The sequence below is a fragment of the Suncus etruscus genome, chromosome 2 (genome assembly GCF_024139225.1).
Source record: "Suncus etruscus isolate mSunEtr1 chromosome 2, mSunEtr1.pri.cur, whole genome shotgun sequence".
Classification (NCBI taxonomy): domain Eukaryota; kingdom Metazoa; phylum Chordata; class Mammalia; order Eulipotyphla; family Soricidae; genus Suncus; species Suncus etruscus.
In genome coordinates, this window is record NC_064849.1 from 123,898,871 (window position 1) to 123,920,660 (window position 21,790).

General features: G+C 40.3%; 1 protein-coding gene across 1 annotated transcript in view; it reads left to right on the forward strand.

Moving 5' to 3' along the window:
- Positions 1-21,790, forward strand: part of NLN (neurolysin) — a 111,069-nt gene that overhangs the window by 30,860 nt on the left and 58,419 nt on the right. Inside the window, 2 exon segments of the mRNA XM_049768763.1 lie at positions 19,187-19,274; positions 19,277-19,448. Of these exon segments, the coding sequence (XP_049624720.1) occupies positions 19,187-19,274; positions 19,277-19,448 (260 nt within the window).

A 21,790-nucleotide genomic window follows, 5' to 3' on the forward strand; every position in this document is an offset into this window, starting at 1 on the left:
CTTGGCAGATACAATTTTAAGCTTAATGGTTGTAGCTTCAAGGCTTTTAGTGATATTTGGTCAAGTAGTTTAGATACACACAGCACATCCTCATCCACCACAGACAAGCCCCAGGCCTTTGACACCTTCCCTTGTGTAACTTTCAGTCCTCTTCTTGCTTCCACCCTCAATTTATCTCCCCTCACCCTTGACATTTTTGTTTCTGTAATCTAAAGCCAGTGTCTTGCCCATTTTTGATACCTTCCATTCCCTAGACATGTATACTACAGATTAGTGAAAACATACAGTATATGTCCTTGTCCTTCTGTCATACTTCACTTCAAATGAGATCCTCCAGTTCTGTCCTAGTTGCCATGTATTGAACGATTTCCTCATTCATTATGGCTGCATAGTATTCCATTGGGCACATATTCTATACCTTCATTATCTGCTCTTCTGTCATTGGACGACTTGCCCATTACCATCCCCTGGTTGTTGTACTAAGTACTGCAGTAGCTATAGCTGTGCATGCATCTTTTCTTTTTTTTTTTATTCTTTTTTTTTTTTTTTTTTTGGTTTTTGGGTCTCACCCGGCAGTGCTCAGGGGTTACTCCTGGCTCCAGGCTCAGAAGTCGCTCCTGGCAAGCATGGGGGACCATATGGGACGCCGGGATTCGAACCGATGACCTTCTGTATGAGAGGCAAACGCCTTACCTCCATGCTATCTCTCCGGCCCCTGCATGCATCTTTTCTAATAAATGTTTTGTGTCTGACTAACAGTCAGATTGTATATTTGTCTCAGCAGCACTTATGCCAATAATCAGATAATTGGGTCATAAGGGAACTTTATTATTTATTTTTGAGGAATATCACATTGTTTTTAATTGAGCCAACATATCTACCAGCAGTGCATGAAAGTGTGTGTATGTGTTTTTTTTTTAACTATGTAACTGCCAAAAACAGCTTGATTCCAGTCTTGTGAGGGGTATCATTTTGTTTTGGGGCTACATCTGGTGATGTTCAGGGCTTACTCCTGGCTCTGTGTTCATGGATCACTCCTGGTAGTGCTTGGGGAACCATATGGGATCTTGGTACCTACTATAATTGGCTAATAATTATTAATAAAATTGGTTCACTAATATGCATCTTGCTTGATGGCAGGATTAAACAGGTACAGGTGAGGTGAGGGATGGTGGCTCCAAGAATTAGAGCACAAGCTTTCATGCAGGAGCCCAAGGTGTTTTGTTTTTCGTTTGTTTGTTTGTTTGTTTGTTTGGGGGCCACATCCAATCACTCTCAGGAATTACTCCTGGCAGTGCTCAGGGAACCATATGATGTGCCAGGGATTGAACTTGGCTATATACAAGGCAAATGCCCTCCCCATTGTACCATCTTGGGAGCCACAGGTTTGTTCCTTGATATTTCATTATCCACCAAGAACCACCAGGAACAGTCCCAGAGCATTACTGGAAAGACCTCAAGTTCTGCACTGCAGTACAAAGTTCCATACCACTGGGTTTGGTTCTAAAATCAACAAAAATGTGTACCTAAACTACCAGTATAGAGTCTGACATGCATTCAAAAATATTCAGGGCACAGTTGATTACCCACCAGTCCTATCTGTGATAGAGTTCTCTGATTTAAGACCCTAGATGAAGAGTAATAAATGGAGATTAGGAATTTTTGAGAAAGGAGTGAGTTGAGACATTTGAGATGTCTAGGACTGGACCTCTGGACAAAGACTGGATAGAATTATAATACACCAGATTTCTGTAAAAAGTAGGGGGGGGCCGGAGAGATAGCATGGAGGTAAGGCGTTTGCCTTTCATGCAGGAGGTCATTGGTTCGAATCCCGGCACCCCATATGGTTCCCCGTGCCTGCCAGGAGCAATTTCTGAGCCTGGAGCCAGGAATAACCCCTGAGCACTGCCGGGTGTGACCCAAAAACCAAAAAAAAAAAAAAAAAAAAAAAAAAAAGTACAAGAGGAGAAGCCAACAAAGATGACTTGAGAAGAAGTCAGAAAAGCAGAATAGGGACCAGAATAGGGGATGGCTTTGCTGGGACACTTAAAGTGAGGTGAGAGGAGGCATCAGTGGTGCACAAGGAAGTAAGTAAGACTATAAGTGAGTAATTTACAGGATGTAAAAAACTGAAGACCATGGGCTGGGGAGACATGTTTTCTGAAGCTAAGAGGAGAAGATGAGAATGGATAGAATTATAAATGTTCTTATCATACCTCATTGTATTTCCTGTGAATTGAGGTGCCAAGCTTGAATAGTCAGTCTTCCTGGACATTAATTTTATGAAAGAACATCAAATCTAAAACCATTTTGGCTAAGAACATGAGTCTTTCCATAGTGGTAAAAGTTGGTTTCTCTACTTATATCCTGTTCTATAAAACATTCCTGTTCAGGGATTGGAGAGATAGTACAATAGTTAAGGTACCTTGCATATGACCCACCTTGATACAATACCTAGAATCCCATTTGGTCACCTAAACTCTGCCAGAAGTGATCCTTGAGTACAGAGCCAGGAATATCATCCCTAAGTGATTCCTTACTTAGGAGCAAACTCCGAGTACTGCTGGGTGTGACCCAAAATATATATTTTTAAATCTCCTTAAGCCAAATTAGGAGGTCCTATAATGACCTTGAATGTTTAAGGCTCTTAGTTTGGTCCTTGGCAACAATTAAAAAATGGATTCATGGATCGGAGACATAGCACAGTGGTAGGGCATTTGCCTTGCGCGGCCAACCCAGGACCAATGGTGGTTCAAATCCCAGCATCCCATATGGTCCCTTGTGCCTGTCAGGAGTGATTCTAGGCAGAGAGCCAGGAGAAACCCCTGAGCACCATTCGGTTTGGCCAAGACAAAAACATATGCAAGACAAAACAAAGCAAACAAAAAAAAAAGGGGTGGGGGGTCCTAGTTATTAAAGCAGCTTACATGTGGCTAACCTAGGTTTGATCTGCAGCATCCCATATGGTTCCTCAAGTCCTACCTACTACAAGTGTTTACTGAAGTGCAGAGCCAGGAATTATCCCTGGCATTGCCAGGTGTGGCCCTCCTCCCCCCCAAAAAAAAAAGGTGATAAAAGACAAGGCTAATAATGTCTGGAGTATTGGTAACTTTCCATATTCAAAAGTCAGATTCAAATGCTTGTCTTTGGGGGTTAGAAATACCTCCGAACTGAGGATTCAAAATTTTTTTTTTTTTTTGGTTTTTGGGTCACAACCAGGCATTGCTCAGGGGTTACTCCTGGCTCTATGCTCAGAAATCGCCCCTGGCAGGCTCAGGGGACCTTATGGGATGCCGAAATTCGAACTACTGTGCTTGAACATGCAAGGCAAATGCGCTACCTCCATGCTATCTCTCCAGCCCCATCAATTGTTGAGCTCTACTCTTGAAACCAATACCTCAAGGTCATGGTCCAGATAGAAGAAAATATATTAGCAACATTTAGGATGCTTGAATATCTTATGCAGGGAATTTTATTCACTTAGTATCATTTTCGGGTGTCAGGTTAAGGGCTTTATACAATGCTCCACATGGAACTATTTGCATACTGAATAGAAGGAATAATAGAAGGAAATACTAAGTAATAGAAGGAAAGTAGCAAACAAGTAAGCTTATGTAGAATTTTGGGGGAAACATGTCCTTGATAATATATTCATGTACCACAAAATATGTTACACACAGAGTTTACAAATACCACTAAAACATAGCCACTAATTGAAGTCCATCAGAGACACAGCTGAGTAAATAATAGATGGATCAAACCTATTTGAGGTTCAGAGTTTCAACCATTTCAAAACCTAGCTAGTTTTTGAGTCCCAAAACAATATAATTTTTTTGTTTTGTTTGAGGGGAGAGCAGGAAATTGAACTCAGAGGCCTCACACGTGCAAGCAAGTCTCTGCTGCTGAGTCATATCTCTAACCTTTGAACACTGTTTAATATGGTGAGTGCTTTGGTCAGTGTCTTTCTGGGGTATCCTAAGGCCACAGAGGAAAAAGTGCTAAAACTGTTGGAGATGGTCAAAGTATTCCCAGAGAAGGTGAAATCTGAGCCAAACTCTGAAAGTAAGAAATGAAAGATACTCTGTTTTTCCTCAGATAAGGGAAAGGTAAAGTATTCCAGCCCAAGGCAGAAACCTCAAAGGCCAAAAGAGTTTAAGACTTTGTGTGTGTGTGTGTGTGTGTGTGTGTGTGTGTGTGTGTGTGTGTGTTTACAGTGCCAGCAATTAAACCCAGTATGAAATGATATGTTAGGAGCTCTACAACTGAGTTACATCCCTGACCCAGGAGTTTGGCAGTTTAAAGGAGGAGTAATAATAGATCTTTAAGCCTAGAACACAGATTTGAGAGCAAAATTGTGGCATTGAGAACACTGAGAAATAGATGTGTATCCAGAAGTACCCAGTGTTAAATAGCTTGAACTTGTTCCTGAAGTCAGCCTGGGGGGGGGGGGGCACTTCTGGTTTACATTGTAGAATGGGTGCTCTTGAGGCAAGCTGGAGAACAGATGAGAAAGTATCCAGAAAGCCCCCTGGGTTTTTGTGTTCCAAAGCAGAATGCATTCTGGGAATCTTCGCTGAGGTACAGAGAATAGGAAGAAGATGCATTGGCTCTTGGTCTTTTAATTTTAGACACAGTGAGTTTGAGGTGTCCATTGACAACCAAGTGAAAGTCATTAAGTAGGTGTGCTATAGTTGAGTAGTTTTCAACCAGTCAAAATGCCAGTCAAAAGCATTGTTGGGTATATGGGTTTCAAACTCAGGCTCATTGAACTAGAGATACTATTTGGAAGTCTGGGTTATGGAGGGAGGAGATAGGTCATAGTTGTGGTACTCAGGGTTTACTCATAGTTCTGTATTCAAGGACCATTCCTGGCTGGTGCTCTGGGGACCATATTTAGTGCTAGGGATTGTATTGGAATCTGTCACATGCAAGTTCTTAATCCCACTATACTATCTTGCTGGCCCCATTATTTAGAAGTCTTTAGCAATTGGTAACATGTAGCAACACTGTTGGACCAGAGCACCCCACAAAGAGTGTGCATAACAAAAAAAGAAAAGAGGACAGAGGACTGAAAGCTAGGGAAAACTCAGAGAATTAGCAAGGCAGGGGTGTGTGGGGATCGGGGGAAGAAAGAAACAGAGAGTGTGCATACTAGTTGATGATAGAAATTATGAAGCTATGAAGCTACATTCAGAGACAGGAAAAGAGGAATCATTATTCCAGATGCTGAGAGAGCAGCATTCCAAAAGAGGGAGCGAGCACAGGAAGGCGTGGGCAGCACTGTCACTCTGTACTAGTGTGGAACAGGTAAGGACTGAAGAATGCTACTTGATTTTAGTAGCTAATGGCAAGGGTGGGGACCCAGGTGAGAGGAGTTTTTCTTTTGATGAGGCCAGCGTGACCTAGATTGAAATCAATTGGAGATATAAAATGAGACAGGAGGACATGAACATGGTAGAGTAGGTAGACTGCTCAGAAATCTTGAGGGATGAAAAAATCAATCTTGATTGCTATGGTGCAGAATCAAGGAAAAGAGGCTGCTTTTTTGGTTTGTTTTTGGGTCACACCCAGCAGCACTCAGGGGTTACTCCTGGCTCTGTGCTCAGAAATCGCTCTTGAAAGGCTTGGAGGATCATATGGGATGCAGGGAATGAAACCCAAGTCTGTCCCAGGGCAGATATGTGCAAGCCAAATGCCCTACCTCTGTGCTATCACTCCGGTCCCAAGAGGTTGCTTTTATGTGTTTGTCATATTACGTCCTGTTGCAGTGAATGCAGTTTATACACACTTCCATATGTGGTGCTCACAGAATATTAGTTGAGTGTTCTTATGCATTCTTGCTGTGAGTCTTGTTCGCTGTCTCTGGTGCTTACATAGGTGATCATCGGGGATTGCACTTCTGGGCAGGGTCTGAACCCTTGAAGCATTTGCCAGGCCTTGCTGATCTCACACACCTCAGCCTCTGTGGGCCCAAAGGTATGCAGGGGCCCAGGGGAACAGCCTGTGGTTGGCTCAGCATTTTCCCAACTCTTACACACCCACTGATAGGAGAAATGTTTTCACAGGGCAGCTGACAGCTAAGACAGAAACAAACACCAATGTGAGTAGTGATTTCTGTGTTAAATCCATTGAACAGGTGAGTGACGATAATTTAGAAATCAGAAATGAATAATATGGATGAAAGATGAGAGAAGTACAGGTCTGGTGAACTAAAATGGTCAGAAATCCATAATGGGAACCCATAATGTGTTTAATGGGAAGTCATTATGCTTCTGAAGAAAATAAATTCAGTAAGTCAAACACTTCTGAAAGTACATTCCATAAAATGCTTTTGAAAAGTTTTAGGACAATGATTAACTCAAAATAACTGTAGCATGGCCATTTGTCCAAATGAAATTTACAACCTAATAATTTATATCAAAACTTATGCCACTTTCTTTCTTCATGTAAGTATTCTATTGGCTTTTTGAACATAGACCAACAAAACACAGCCTTAACAAATACTATTTCTTTTTTTTGTTTGTTTGTTTGGGTTATACTCAGCTGTGCTCAGAGCTTACTTCTGGCTATGAGCTCAGGCATCACTCTTGACAAACCATCTGAGGTCTGAGGGACCATATGCAGTGCTGTGGATTGAACCAGGATCTGTCACATTTTTGCCTCCCACCCTCCAATATCTCTCCAGGCCAACAGATGACCCTTTACTATCAATTTTAATATAGTTCCCTGTATGACTTCTTGGTTAGAAATCTTAGAGTAATGGTTGCTTCAAAGGCAGGGATACAAAGACAATGAATATGTGTAGTTGGGATGTAAATAATAAAAAGCATGGAGTTAAAAAAACTTGTTTTCAGGGGAAGAGCCTAGTATTTAATAGAGTTGTAGGCTTTATATAAGAGATTTATTTTTAAATAGCTGTACATAATAACTCCTATGGAGAAAGACAGAATTGGATCACATTATGTTGCCTCTTTCAAATGTATGAGGCTCCCACTTTCCAGAAGTCAGTGATGACTCTTCATCAGATTCTTTCCAGCACAGGGCAGTTACTAGAATTACTGCAGCTGTGTTGGTTCTCCTACCCAGGTGCATTTCTTTTTAGCTGCAGAGGTACAAAAGGGGAAGAAAATATTAATGTGTAGTATTGGAAACATTGAATAAGTGTGAAATCATAGCCAGGAGAAGAAGAGGGATAGTGAGCAAAATGAAAACAGAAGAGGAAAAGCAGAGTGTGCAAATGGAAAAATTCTCTATAGATCAGAAATATTTTTGTTAGAACTACAAGGGAATCATCTCTCTTTATCTTTTGTTTTGGTAGTGTGAATTATAAAATCTCAAAGGAATTAAGAAAAAAACAATCTCTAAAGGAAAAAGGAGTTTTAAATTTTTGCTGTGTTCTCTTGATCCATTAAATGATTGCTAACTTCTATGCCTTTTTGTTGTTTTTTTGGGGGGGGTTGTTTAGTTTTAGGTATTTTTTGTTTATTTTATTTGTTTAGTCTTTTGTTTGTTTTGTTTTTATTTTGGTTTGACTTTGGGGCCACACATGGGGGTGCTCAAGGATCAGTTCTAGTAGGCTCCAAGGACCCTATGAGGTGCTGGGGATTGAACCTGGTCATCCATGTGCAAAGCAAACACCCTACAGTGGCTCTGGCCTCTGTTTCTTTCTTTTTACCACTTCTACATTGGGAAGTAATATTGTATGAAGGTAGGGGTAGTTTTCCACTACTTGCATCAGAAACTATACAAGAATGATAATATGAATATTTGTTTTGCCACCGTTGTTGCAACTTCTTTATCAGGTTAATATGTTAAAATCAGATCTGTATGGAGCTGGAGCTATATTACAGCAGGTAGCACATTTGCCTTGTACAAGCTGACCTGGGTTTGATCCATATGGTCTCCTGAGCCCATTAGAAGGGATTCAAGCACAGAACCAAGAGTAAGACCTGAGTGTGGCCCTAAAAACAAAAAATAAGATACACTATGACCAAACATTCAACCTTTTGATGCATATTAGGAAATATGTGAAAATCTATGGATATCTTTATTTATTTGTTTTGGGGTGCTGCCAGTGCTCTGAACTTACTCCTGATTCTGTGCTCAGAGATTATTCTTGCATTGCTCAGGACAAACATGTGCAGCGTCAGAATTCGAACCATTGTTGACCATGTACAAGGCAACTATCTTATCCCCTGACCTACATCTTTGGCCCTAAGGTCTTCTTGTCAGTGAAATGTTTAAAGTTATCTCTTAAAGTTGTTTAACAATAATAAAAATTGGTTCATCATAATTGGCTCATACAAAGAGGAATGTTTAAAAGAAGAAAAGGTAAGGTATTAAGACAAAGAAATCTTATGTAATATTCATCAGTCTTCTACTTGCTATTCATTACTTTAGTAATGCTAGAACCAGCTCCTTCACTGGTGCTGGAACTTCCTGGGAAGCCCTATTAATCATGGTCATGGCTGACTCCTTTGAGGCCGTAGCTCTCTGTATCCCTGAGGGTGCCTGAGAATAATTATTCTGAAGATTTTCAGCCAACTCCACATGCCGATCTTCTTTCCCTATTATTTTAGGCTGCCACCAAGCATGTCCGAGCCTCCAGTCATCCATCATTTCTTGTGCTCTGACCTTCACACTTCTTTCCTCTGTGCTCATTCCTTTCTCAGTTTTCATTCCTCTCAGAGGTAAGATCCTGTGTGAAGCAATAACATAAAACCACAAATTCAAACTGACGTAAACAATAGACTCACATAACTGGAAAGTCTACCTCTCAGTCAGGCTTCAAAATTAGTTGATCTAGGCGCTCGGCGTTGTCAGTAAATATTTGGTTTCCTTTTTTTATTTTTCCATTCACAGTGTTTGCTTAGTCCCTAGCCTTGTTCCACTCTTTCTCTGAAGGTTGATGCCAGCTGCAGCCAGACACAGGCTCACTCAGTCATACTCAGTAGTCCTGAAACTCCTTCTCTTGCAGAACTTTTGCAAGAAAGAAGTAGGGTAGCCACCTTGGAACTGTGAAGGGTTTGCAGGTTCTGGGGAGAAAACTACAGATAACTTGACAAGGAGAAGGGCTGGCTGACTGAAAAGTCAGCATCTAGTCATCTGCCACGATTTCCAACTTCTCTCTTATATTTTCTAGAATTCTGGTCCCAACGCCCTCCACTTTTGCTCTCTCCACATTCTCTCTCCTCCTTGGCTTTTTCGTTGAAATTCATTAAGTCCTTGAAATCTTTTTTTCTTTTTTTTAATTTTTTTTTATTTAAACACCTTGATTACATACATGATTGTGTTTGGGTTTCAGTCATAAAAGGAACACCACCCATCACCAGTGCAACATTCCCATCACCCAAGTCCCAAATCTCCCTCCTCCCCCCCCCAACCCCCGCCTGTACCCTAAACAGGCTCTACATTTCCCTCATACATTCTCAATATTAGGACATTTCAAAATGTAGTTATTTCTCTAACTAAACTCATCACTCTTTGTGGTGAGCTTCCTGAGGTGAGCTGGAACTTCCAGCTCTTTTCTCTTTTGTGTCTGAAAATTATTATTACAAGGGTGTCTTTCATTTTTCTTAAAACCCATAGATGAGTGAGACCATTCTGCGTTTTTCTCTCTCTCTCTGACTTATTTCACTCAGCATAATAGATTCCATGTACATCCATGTATAGGAAAATTTCATGACTTCATCTCTCCTGACAGCTGCATAATATTCCATTGTGTATATGTACCACAGTTTCTTTAGCCATTCGTCTGTTGAAGGGCATCTTGGTTGTTTCCAGAGTCTTGCTATGGTAAATAGAGCTGCAATGAATATAGGTGTAAGGAAGGGGTTTTTGTATTGTATTTTTGTGTTCCTAGGGGTATATTCCTAGGAGTGGTATAGCTGGATCGTATGGGAGCTCGATTTCCAGTTTTTGGAGGAATCTCCATATCGCTTTCCATAAAGGTGAACTAGACAGCATTCCCCACAGCAGTGGATAAGAGTTCCTTTCTCTCCACATCCCCGCCAACACTGTTTATTCTCATTCTTTGTGATGTGTGCCATTCTCTGGGGTGTGAGGTGGTATCTCATCGTTGTTTTGATTTGCATCTCCCTGATGATTAGTGATGTGGAACATTTTTTCATGTGTCTTTTGGCCATGCGTATTTCTTCTTTGTCAAAGTGTCTGTTCATTTCTTCTCCCCATTTTTTGATGGGGTTAGATGTTTTTTTTCTTGTAAAGTTCTGTCAGTGCCTTGTATATTTTGGAGATTAGCCCCTTATCTGATGGGTATTGGGTGAATAGTTTCTCCCACTCAGTGGGTGGCTCTTGTATCCTGGGCACTATTTCCTTTGAGGTGCAGAAGCTTCTCAGCTTAATATATTCCCATCTGTTAATCTCTGCTTTCACTGCTTGGAGAGTGCAGTTTCCTCCTTGAAGATGCCTGTAATGTCCTGGAGTGTTTTGCCTATGTGCTGTTCTATATATCTTATGGTTTTGGGGCTGATATCGAGGTCTTTAATCCATTTGGATTTTACCTTTGTACATGATGTTAGCTGGGGGTCTAAGTTTAATTTTTTGCAAGTGGCTATCCAATTGTGCCAACACCACTTGTTGAAGATGCTTTCCCTGCTCCATTTAGGATTTCCTGCTCCTTTATCAAAAATTAGATGGTTGTATCTCTGGGGAACATTTTCTGAGTATTCAAGCCTATTCCACTGATCTGAGGACCTATCCTTATTCCAATACCATGCTGTTTTGATAATTGTTGCTTTGTAGTACAGTTTAAAGTTGGGAAAAGTAATTCCTCCCATATTCTTTTTCCCAATGATTGCTTTAGCTATTCGAGGGTGTTTATTGTTCCAAATGAATTTCAAAAGTGTCTGATCCACTTCTTTGAAGAATGTCGTGGGTATCTTTAGAGGGATGGCATTAAATCTGTATAGTGCCTTGGGGAGTATTGACATTTTGATGATGTTAATCCTGCCAATCCATGAGCAGGGTATGTGTTTCCATTTCCGTGTGTCCTCTCTTATTTCTTGGAGCAGAGTTTTATAGTTTTCTTTGTATAGGTCCTTCACATATTTAGTCAAGTTGATTCCAAGATATTTGAGTTTGTGTGGTACTATAGTGAATGGGGTTGTTTTCTTAATGTCCATTTCATCCTTATTACTATTGGTATATAGAAAGGCCATTGATTTTTGTGTGTTAATTTTGTAGCCTGCCACCTTGCTATATGAGTCTATTGTTTCTAGAAGCTTTTTGATAGAGTCTTTAGGGTTTTCTAAGTAGAGTATCATGTCATCTGCAAACAGTGAGAGCTTGACTTCTTCCTTTCCTATCTGGATTCCCTTGATATCCTTTTCTTGCCTAATCGCTATAGCAAGTACTTCCAGTGCTATGTTGAATAGGAGTGGTGAAAGAGGACAGCCTTGACTTGTGCCAGAATTTAGAGGGAAGGCTTTCAGTTTTTCTCCATTGAGGATAATATTTGCCACTGGCTTGTGGTAGATGGCCTTCACTATATTGAGAAAGGTTCCCTCCATTCCCATCTTGCTGAGAGTTTTGATCAAGAATGGGTGTTGGACCTTATCAAATGCTTTCTCTGCATCTATTGATATGATCATGTGGTTTTTATTTTTCTTGTTATTGATGTTGTGTATTATGTTGATAGATTTACGGATGTTTAAACCAGCCTTGCATTCCTGGGATGAAACCTACTTGATCGTAGTGGATGATCTTCTTAACGAGGCATTGAATCCTATTTGCCAGGGATTTTGTTGAGGATCTTTGCATCTGCATTCATCAGTGATATTGGTCTGTAATTTTCTTTTTTGGTAGCGTCTCTGTCTGGTTTAGGTATCAAGGTGATGTTGGCTTCATAAAAGCTATTTGGAAGTGTTTCTGTTTGTTCAATTTCATGAAAGAGTCTTGCAAGATTGGCAGTAGTTTCCTCTTGGAAAGTTTGATAGAATTCATTAGTGAATCCATCTGGACCTGGGCTTTTGTTTTTCGGCAGACATTTGATTACTGTTTTAATTTCATCAATGGTGATGGGGGTGTTTAGATATGCTACATCCTCTTCCTTCAACCGTGGAAGATTATAAGAGTCCGTCGAATTTATCCATTTCTTCCAGGTTCTCATTTTTAGTGGCATAGAGTTTTTCAAAGTAGTTTCTGATTACCCTTTGAATCTCTGTCATATCAGTATTGATCTCTCCTTTTTCATTCCTGATACGAGTTATCAAGTTTCTCACTCTCTTTCTTTGTTAGGTTTGCCAGTGGTCTATCAATCTTGTTTATTTTTTCAAAGAACCAACTTCTGCTTTCGTTGATCTTTCGGATTGTTTTTTGAGTTTCCACTTCGTTGATTTCTGCTCTCAGCTTTGTTATTTCCTTCTGTCTTCCTATTCTTGGGTCCTTTTGTTGAGCATTTTCTAGTTCTATTAGCTGTGTCATTAAGCTACTCAGGTAAGCTCCTTCTTCCTTCCTGATGTGTGCTTGCAAAGCTATAAATTTTCCTCTCAGTCTACTGCTTTTGCTGTGTCCCATAAGTTCTGAGAGTTTGTGTCTTTATTGTCATTTGTTTCCAGGAACCTTTTTATTTCCTCCTTGATTTCATCTCGGACCCCACTGGTTATTGAGCATGAGGCTGTTTAACTTCCAGGTGTTAAAGTGTTTCTTCTGAGTCCCCTTTGGAGTTCACAAATAATTTCAGAGCCTTGTGGTCAGCGAAGGTAGTCTGCAAAATTTCTATCCTCTTGATCTTATGGAGGTATGTTTTATGTGCCAGCATGTAGTCCTATCCTGGAGAATGTCCCATGTACATTGGAGAAGAATGTGTATCCAGGTTTCTGGGGATGAGTGTCCTATATATATCCACTAGGCCTCTTTCTTCCATTTCTCTCCTCAGGTCTAGTATATTCTTGTTGGGTTTCAGTCTGGTTGACCTGTCCAGTGTTGACAAAGCCGTGTTAAGGTCCCCCACAATTATTGTGTTGTTGTTGATATTATTTTTCAGATTTGTCAACAGTTGTATTAAATATTTTGCTGGCCCCTCATTCGGTGCATATATGTTTACGGAGAGTGAATTCTTCCTGCTCTAACGTACCCCTTGATTAATATAAAATGTCCGTCTTTGTCCCTTACAACCTTCCTGAGTATAAAGTTTGCATTATCTGATATTAGTATGGCCACTCCAGCTTTTTTATGGGTGTTGTTTGCTTGGATAACTTTTCTCCAGCCTTTTATTTTGAGTCTATGTTTGTTCTGGACTATTCAGGTGCGTTTCTTGTAGGCAGCAGAAGGTTGGATTGAGTTTTTTGATCCATTTAGCCACTCTGTGTCTCTTAACTGGTGCATTTAGTCCATTGACGTTGAGAGAAAGAATTGTCCTGGGATTTAACGCCATCTTTATTTCAAAATTTGGTGTGTCTTTTGGGTAGTCTTGTCTTAGATTAGGTCTTTCAGTTTTTCTCTTAAGACTGGTTTTGTGTCTGTGAAGTTTCTGAGCTGTTTTTTGTCTGTGAAACCATGTATTCTTCCATCAAACCAGAAAGTGAGTTTTGCTGGGTATAGTATTCTGGGTGAAGCATTTCATTTCATTCAGTCTTGTCACAATATCCCACCACTGCTTTCTGGCATTGAGCGTTTCTGGTGACAGGTCTGCTGTAAATCTCAGGGAAGCTTGCTTGAACATGATTTCCCCCTTTTGATCTTGCTGTTTTCAGAATTCTGTCTCTATCTGTGGGATTTGGTCATTGTGACTAGGATGTGTCTTGGGGTGGTTTTTCTGGGGTCTCTTTTGGTTGGTACTCTTCGGGCATGCAGGATTTGATCACATATATTCTTTAGCTCTGGAAGTTTCTCTTTAATGATGTTCTTGACCATTGATTCTTCCTGGAAATTTTCTTCCTGGGTCTCTGGGACTCCAATGATTCTTAAGTTGTTTCTGTTGATCTTATCATAGACTTCTATTTTCGTCTGTTCCCATTCTTTGACTAATTTTTCCATTGTCTGCTCATTTGCTTTAAGTTTTTTGTCCAATCTCTCCTGCTGTATGGAATTGTTATGTATCTCATCTTCCACAGCACCAAGTCTATTCTCAGCTTCTGATACCCTGTCCCAGAGCTTATCCATTTTGTCATTCACTTCGTTTACTGACTTTTTCAGTCCTGTTAGTTGACATGTTATTTCAGTTTGGAGTTTTGTCATTTCTGCCTTCATATTTTCTTGGTTCTTATTAGTGTTCTGTTCAACTCGATCCATGGTTTCTTGGAGTCTGTTGAGCACCTTCCATATTGCTAGTCTAAAGTCCTTATCTGAGAGGTTGATTAGTTGTTCAGTCATTATCTGGTCCTCAGAATTGTCATCTTCATTCTCTATGTCTGATGCTGGCCTGCGTTTCCCCATTGTCACACTTGTATTGTGGGTTTTTCTACGTGTTGTAGTGGTATTCATTGTCTATATGATGTAGGCAGCACACTCCTCTGGCTCCTCCCTTTCTGGATGGGCTGACTTGCCTCTAAGGGAGGGGGAGTCCTCCGTGGTGAAGCCTCACACTGGGTCAAATCTTAGGCCCGAGCATGCAACAGAGAAGACAGTCCAGAGAGAAATGTTTTGCTTCTGTGATATAGCGCCGTTCTTAGTGTGATTTTTCCTTCTTGTTGCAATGGAGTTCTTTCCTTAGAAAGAGTGCACGGCCGCGTAGCGAAGCGGATTTTCCCCGCCTGGTGTCACACACAGGGGAGCCAGCTTTTGCAAAGGTTAGCCGGGTTTTTATGCTCTGAAGTCCCTCCCTGAAAATGGCGTCTGGGCGAGCGAGGGTTTCTGGAGCTCTTTTTGCCCCACTCGCAAGAGTTTCACGCAAGAAGGACAGTAGACAGACATAGACAGGTCACACTCACAGTCTTTCACAGCTGAGCCCCACTGGGCCGGTGTACTTTTGCGGATTTTCCCCGCCTGGTGTCACACACAGGGAGCCAGCTTTTGCAAAGGTTAGCCGGTTTTTATGCTCTCAAGTCCTTGGAATCTTATTCCCCATCTCTCTTCCCTCCACACCCTCATCCCATAAAGGGGTGAGCCCTATTGTCTTTGTTCCTAGATATGCTTCATAACCAGACTTTACTCAAGCATGAAAACCCTTCAAGGCTCACAAACTGGATTCTGCCATTCTGTTTGCTAATCGTTTCTTCCTAGGGAACCAGAGTGACAGTACATCGGACTTGCCTTGCATGCATCAAACCTGTGTTTGACCCCTAGCACTTCATAGTTTCCTGAATACTACCAGAAATGATTCCTGAATACAGCCATGATTAAGCCCTGGACACCTTATTGGTGTCCCTCAAAAATAAACAAACAACAACAAACAAACAAAATGAGCATTCTTCTGTTGCCGCCTCCCATTCTAGACCTTAAATCCAAAACTATAAGGAATTGGTTAATTATACACGCTCCAGTTCTTGACTTCCTCATACCTAAAATCAGTGTTCATCTCTTCCCCCCACCCCCGCCTCCTTGAATTCTGCTCTTGCCAGAGTCTCAGGAAACATTCCGCTGCTAAGGTCACAGGGACCTTCTGTCCTTGAGATTTTTAACCATATTCAGTGCTGTTACTTTTCTTCTCCTTTCCTTGGTGCTTTTTTTCCCCCCTCTGACAGTGGTCCCTCAGCCAGGTGAGCACTACTTAGTAGACCCCTAAGAAAAGGTGATTGATCTTGGTAGTTCAGAAGTACCTGTTTCATTAGAATTTTGCTCCTATCTTTTGTGATAATGTTACTAAAAGACATTCTCTTTCACAGTTGCAATATCCTCACTGCTTCTATGTAAAACTCCTTAAAAAATAATAAAAACAAAACTCACTCTGATTTGGTTTTTCCTTAAACTCAATGATTGAACAAGAGTAGTGCATACATAGTTTTTGTGCTTAGTTCTTTGCAAACTCCTTGGGCCAGTTCAACCTTCCCTATAACTGCAATTGCATTTATAGTAGATGAATTCCTTATCATGCCACTTCAAACTTTGACTTCTTCAAAATTAACTCTTTTTTTTTTTAACATCTCTTTGCCTCTTACCCTTCTAAGTTCCCAATTTTAATGATTGCATACCCATCCATCTATCCAGTTCCAAGACAGAAACCTGGACAGAAATTCCATCATCCACAGTTTTCTCACACATGCACCCCACATCAATTTAGAAGCTGAGTCATTATTATTGATTCTATTTCCTGAGTCTCTTTTAAATCACTCTCCTTCTCTCTATGTTCTAGGTTCAGTACATAATAAAATCATAATGCCTCAAATATAGTAATAGTTTCCCTGTAGAATGATCCTTCTTTTCCATACCTTTCAACACACTATAAATTTGATTCCTCTGAGATGCCTATCTTATTCAACTGATTAAAATCCTCTGGTTGCCTTCAGAATAAGCTTTACCATAATTCTTTAAGGAGTCCCAGGGCTCCATCATTCTCTAACCCCTGATTTACCTATTCAGAGGTATTTCTCTTTATAGTTTATTAACCTTTGGACAATTTCTGTATCTTATCTATAGGTTGGCTTGCCCATTGCTCTTTCTATAAAATGTTTGTCTCTCTGAATTTCTTCTACTCAATTTAAATGGGACAGAATTTCCTGTTGATCACTGGTGTCCTTCACCTATTTCCTTCAACTATGTCCCTTCAATCATAGGTTCTGAGTTTGCCTCATCATTCTCAGTGTCTTTAACAGTGACCAGACACACACAAACCTATTGATATTTTGTTGGGTAATTACCATGAAATAAATGGTAGCAGGAAGTGAAAACTAATGAAGGGAACATTGTATAGCTGAAACTCAACCCTCAGCAACTTTTTAACTATATCATATCGTGATTCAATAAAAAGTTTTTAATCTGCCTTAAATAACCCACTCCATCTCTTTGAGTTTCAATTGTATCATCTGTTAAAAATGAATACTTCCTTGCTTATCATAGGGGGGGGTCTTATAAGATCAATCAAATTTTAAGATAGTAGGTAAAAAGGTGATTCTGGATTGATAAATTACAGAACTTTTCTGTTTTAGTTCCTTCTTTGGTCAAATGAGAATACTCACAGTATTTTCCTCATAGGATAATTGTAAGTACTGAAGTGATAAATGGAAAGCATTTAGTACAGTGCCTAGAACTCTAAAAATATATTACTTTGCTTTTTTTTTTTGTTAAATGTTTTAATTATAACACTGATTTACTAAGTTGTTCATAATATAGTTGTTTGCAAGCATTAATGTTCAAACACCAATCCCGCCAACTCGTATGACCTTTCCTCACCAGTAATCCTTAATTCCCACCTACCACTTCTATCTGCCTACTTGCAGGAACAGACAAATTTGCTCCCTATTGTTTGTTATAAACAAAGGCAAATAGGAATTATCAAACTTAGATCAATAAGGGTCAGTTTATAATAATTGTTATATCTCTCAATGGTGTTACTAAAGTTATTGTTTTAGGATTTACTGGGCGGATGGTTTTTGGTAGCAGTTGGGCCTTCTGTGTTACTGCTTCGGTTCATTGAACTTGGTGGTCAGTGAACCATAAGATTTCCTGGTGACGCTACAGAGCCTGAAACTTCATGAACTTTCCCATCAGATTTCCTGTGTTATTCCTGGACTGACATTACTATGAAGGTTTGTGTCCAGGATCTATGGATCTGGAACAATTTGATGGCTTGGAAGTTTGATAATGTTAAAATTATGACCTTTTTTTTTCTTTTCTTTTCTTTTCTTTTTTTTTTTTGGTTTTTATGGGTCACACCCGGCAACGCTCAGGGGTTACTCTGGCTCTATGCTCAGAAATCGTTCCTGGCAGGCTCGAGGGGACCATATGGGATTGCTGGGATTTGAGACCACCGTCCCTTCTGCATGCATGGCAAATGCCCTACCTCCATGCTATCTCTCTGGCCCCAAATTATGGATCTTTTCTGTAAGAGAGTTTTGGATTTAGCTATGAGTTCCTGTGCCTTCAGAAAGGACAGGAATCTTCCCACCCACATTCTGAGAAGATCCCAGAGTTTTCAGTTGAGGAAAGGTCATACGAGTGGTGGGATTGGTGTTTGAACATTAATGCTTGAAACAACTATATTAGTGGTATTGCTCACTGGAGATCTCTGCTGTGCTCACAAACAGGCTTGCCAGAGGTCAGACTACCTGGTCAGAGCGCTTGTACATCCTTTTTAGTGGTGTTGCTTGCCAGGCATTGGTACAGACCATTTTTTGTGGGTACTCACACAAGCATGATTTCCATGCAGTCAGAACTCACAAACAGCAAAGCTTTCCCTGGGTCATGCTTAGTGAAGATTGGGATTTGAGCTTGCATTCACATGCTTTCAAAGAAGATACTTGAGGTCGTCCCAGGTAGGCCTGGAGTCTGGACTGAGTCAGGAGCCTTCTCGGGATGGGGGCGGGCTGAGTCCACTCCCTGCCAGTAGGCCCAGTGCCACTCCCAAACCCAATCTTCTCTGGCATGCAAGCTGCCCAGTTCCATGACTAATCTTAGAGAGATGCCATGCTACTGAATTGTCCCAGTTCCACAGCTCCTGGACACCTCCAAATTTCAGTGTACTGACAACTCATTGGGAGCACAGAAAATAAGATAAGAAAGTTGGGTAGAAGTGCACTAAGCTCAAGGAACAAAAACAACATAGAAGTCTCAACTAGTGCCTAACAGATCAGCGAATCTTTGGACACTATCTTTATTAACACCATAATGAGGTACATGTTACAGCAAGCAATATAAAGTAAATTATTTTGTGTCTGTTAGGGTGGCAAGTTTGTGTGGTAGGTAGAAAACTGGGGACTTTATGGAGGGAAGGTCACACTGGTGGTGAGATTGGTGTTGGGACATTGAATACTTGAAATAGCTGTTGTTATGAACAACTTTGTAACTCATGGTTTTTAAATAAAGTTTCAAACACTAAAAAAAATCCAAGAAGACACTCTAGATCTTGCACTATTCTTCAGGGCCCAAATTTGCAACTCTTCTATAAAAATGTGATACCGGTGAGAATTTCACTTTGTATAAATATACTACCCCTCAAAAATGTGTTCCATTTATTTCAAAGAATTTTTTCATTATTTAAATTGTAACTAGACAGTTGGTGTTTATATTTGACTTTAGACCAATGGAAATGCCTATTTTTTACTCTTTTTACACATTTTGTTTGTTGCAGAGTTGGTGGTTCCAGGATTTTATTCAGAATGACTTTAGGAAGAGAAGTGATGTCTCCTTTTCAAGCGATGTCTTCCAATGCTTGCGGCTGGCAAAAATGTTTTTAAGATGGGATCTTACACCAGAACAAATTAAAACAAGAACTGAGGAGCTAATTGCACAGACCAAACAAGTATATGATGCTATTGGAATGCTTGACTTTGCGGAAGTAAATTATGAGAACTGTTTGCAGGCACTGGCAAATGTAGAAGTGAAATATATAGGTGAGCAAGATTAAAGCAGGTCAATATTTCTTTCTGTGGGCATTTGTAAACCATTGTATGCTTTCTGTCTTGGGCAGTCCATTATTTAACTTTACTAGGCATTGATTTCTACGTTAATGATTGCGTGCTTACAATTAAATTACCTGAGATTTAAAAATTGTATTATGGTTGACAAAGGTTGCTATAAAGTGTATACTTCCTTTGCATTGCCTTCTGGGGAGCATTTTTGACAATATCCATCAAAGCTTCTAATTAATTCAATCCTTAGGCCTCGTTAGTCCACATCCAAGCATTTCATTTGAAGAAATTACTAGATATAGAAAAAACTGTGTATAAACAGTTGCTATATGAGAGCATAAGACTGGAATAATTCCTTTGTGTCAGCAAAAAAAAAAAATGGATAAATAAATTTTAGACTCTCACCTTCTATAATTCTATAGTGAAAATCATGTTTGGGAGCAGTGTTTACTAAGAGGGCAGAGGACAGAAAAGAAAAACCAGAGGAAGATCACATATAATAATAGCTATTGCCTTGGTGTTAGGATTTCGGTTAATTTTACTTTCCTCTTCCTACCTCTAAATGTGGAGGCTACTACTTGGCCATGCTTGACCCAGTGGGATGGACAGATGGTTAGTGCTTGGGGCCTGGATGTGATGATGCTCAGACACAGCAGTGCCAAGGACTACTACCAGTGCCACACTTGTTGGTGCTCAGGGGTTCTTTCCCAGCAGTGCTGAGGAAGATGTGTTAAAGTGATAATCAAATTCATGGCCCTGGATGCAAAGCATGCTCTCTAGCCTTTTGAACTTCTTCTGCCTTCAAACCCTCTGGTTTGTAAAGTTTATAAAATGTTTGTAAAATGTTTATACCAACTACTGTTAAGGGTATATATAGAGATGTTATACTGTTGGCTACCAATCTTGGCTGTATGTCTATCTGCCTTATAAATATAATATCTGTAGAATATAAGTAAAATGGAGCATTTGTTCATATTCTGAATAAGAAGGTTGTCTAGAATCCCATGGTCTTTTTTTTATTGGGGGGAAAGGAGGCTACACCCGATGGTACTCAAGTTACTCAGGAATCATTCCCAGCAGAGTTCAGGGAACCATATGAGATGCCATGGAAATAAGCCTGGGTTATTCTCATACAAGGCAACTATACTTTCACTCTGGCCCTCTTATTTTGTTTGTTTTCTTGTGTTTTGTTGTTGTTGTTGTTGTTGAGCCACATCCAGCAATGCTCATCTTGGCCTGCTTGGAGAACCATATGGGATGCCAAGGATTGAACCAGGGTCAGCCATGTGCAAGGCAAATGTCCTACACACTGTACTATCTCTCTATTGAGAATCCCATACAGTCTTGGCAGTTTCTCTGCCTCTCTCTGTCTCTGTCTCTCTCTGTCTCTCTGTCTCTGTCTCTCTCCCTCTCTCCCTACCCCCTCACCCCCTTCCTCTCATCTTCCCTCTCCCCTTTCCTTTCTCCCTCCCTCCCTCTGGATGTTGCTGCCAGCTATGCAGGGGGGGGGACACACACTCATGTATGCATATTTAGTTTGTTGTATTATCTGCCCAACCCAATTATTCATCTCTTTACCTCCTCAACTTTAAACCCTTCACAGCAAGTTCTTTAGAGACATACTAGAAATTTGACTGCTTTCTATTATCACTACATTTCAGTTTCTACTTCTACCACTAATTGCTTCTTTCTCATTAGGGGTCACTAAATTTGCAAGTCTTGAGTTTAGAACATTTAATATAAATTGGAATGATAGCTCAGTGGAGCACATGATTTACACATAGGCAATCTGGGTTTGATCCTTAGTGTGGCAATAGCAGTAAACCCCAAGCATCAAGCTCAAGCACCTAAGCATTGCCCTAAAGACCACCAGTTACAACCCAGAAACAAACAAATCTGGTCTGCATCTTTGCTCAATGCCCAAGGGAAGGAATTGATCCTTCTACAGCTAAGCATTCCCAGCAAAATTTCTCCAACAGAGTCTGCATTTTGTACTTAAGTCAGATACTTCTTTGGTCACTTAGGGTCAAGGTGTTATGTCAACATGAAAACCTGTGCATTTCACAAATGCAGAGATCTGCAGGGAAGGGAGAATTATTTTTAGCATTCTTAAACTGTTTCTATCCCTAAAACAGAATTTTTAAGTATACTTTCCAGTTTTTTATTTATACTTGCTCTCACATAGATTTTTCTTTGTGGACTAATCATAGAACTATTGAGTTTAGAAATAGATTGTCCAAGAGTAGTTTTCTGTCCTCTGTATGTTCTCAAGTTTATTTAGCCTCCTGCAAGAGCTGCTAAAACCCCCTCTGGGTGGTGTCAGA